The sequence below is a fragment of the Galeopterus variegatus genome, unplaced genomic scaffold (genome assembly GCF_000696425.1).
Source record: "Galeopterus variegatus unplaced genomic scaffold, G_variegatus-3.0.2 Scaffold440, whole genome shotgun sequence".
NCBI classification, from domain to species: domain Eukaryota; kingdom Metazoa; phylum Chordata; class Mammalia; order Dermoptera; family Cynocephalidae; genus Galeopterus; species Galeopterus variegatus.
Genome location: NW_007726551.1, coordinates 526949 through 528269, shown reverse-complemented (window position 1 = coordinate 528269; position 1321 = coordinate 526949). Strand labels below are relative to the sequence as shown.

At 38.5% G+C, this 1321-nt stretch overlaps 1 protein-coding gene across 1 annotated transcript; it reads right to left on the bottom strand.

Moving 5' to 3' along the window:
* Positions 1-238: 238 nt before the first annotated feature.
* LOC103587306 (RRP15-like protein) lies at positions 239-1009 on the bottom strand. Its single transcript, XM_008568782.1, is given in 1 exon segment — positions 239-1009. A coding segment is annotated over 1 exon segment (762 nt). The 5' UTR covers positions 1001-1009.
* Positions 1010-1321: the final 312 nt, after the last annotated feature.

Below are 1321 nucleotides of genomic sequence, written 5' to 3'. Positions count from 1 at the left end.
CCAAGCGGCGCACTAGCACAGTGCGCCACCGGGCCGGCCCCTGAAAATATAATTTTAACAAAATTTATGTAAAAAGTGGGAATACCAAAACCTGTAACAGTAAATGTCTTTTGGCTTTCCTACAAATGGTGCCCTTATAATTCCCAATGGTCAGAGGATGAAGTATTTTTCTAGGAAAAATAAAACGATTGCATCTTGTGTTTTCTGTATTGCTCTATGTGTCACAGTCACTTACAGGTCATGGTCTGTTGTCACCAGGCCCATCGCTTTCCTTGTTCCAGTCTTTCATAGGTGCCCCCATTATGAAATCTTCACATAAGATCGTCCAACCTGGGCCTCCTTCTGATTTCACTTCAGTCTGTTTGGCTTTTGGGTTCTTCCCAGTTGAACTTTTCTCATTTGTAGCTCTTTCCATTCCTCTCAGCACACTGATGAAATCTTTCTTGGAAACAGTTGACATCATCTTAGCATGTTTTCTTATAGACCCTCCAGCTTCTTTAACCTTGTCATCGACATTCTTTTGATGCTTCTGAACAGCATTAAATGATTGCACCACACCCCTCGTTGCAATTCTCTGAAGATTTCTCTCTGTTTCTTTGTCTTTGACATCTGGCTTTACTCTGCACATCATTTCCCACCCCTGATTCTTATCAAGCTGTTTTCTTTTCTGTAGTCTTTCTTGCTTTACCTTTTCTTTTTCCTTTTCCAGCTCTGTGTTTTCGACCGGAATGGTGGGTATACTTTTAGGAGTTATTTTGTTACGGATCTTAGCCATGGCATCTGCCCAGCCCATATTAGTTGCAACACTGGATTCTGTAGCATCTTCATTTTCTTGGTCTCAGGGTTCAACACCATCCTCATTGTTAGCTTCTATTGCTTCATCAGAAGAAAAGTGAGCCTTTTCTGATCCACTGCTTCCTACAGAACATCTGCTGTTGGAAGCATCTTTGATCTCATCTTCCATCTCCAGTGCTACAGCCCTGGTGACCATTTTCATCATCTTCTTCTTTAGAGAATTTTCAGCTCACACCTCTATTTTTAAAAATTTGATACAAAATCCAGTGAAACTCTTTACATGGAAGATTTTAAACTACGTTAGAAAAATTCTGTTTCTAAGTGACTATGTTTTATAATTCTGTAAACAACAAGAAAGTTTTCTATCATTCATATCTGTATTGGCTTCAGAATCACGTAACAGTAGAAACATTTTTAAACATCTGTTTTACAAAATGCTTTCTCTATAGGGTGAGTTTCTTCCCAAACATTTACTTTTTGCTTATTTTTCAAACTGTTAGCTTTTATTCTGAAATAAAGTGTTCAC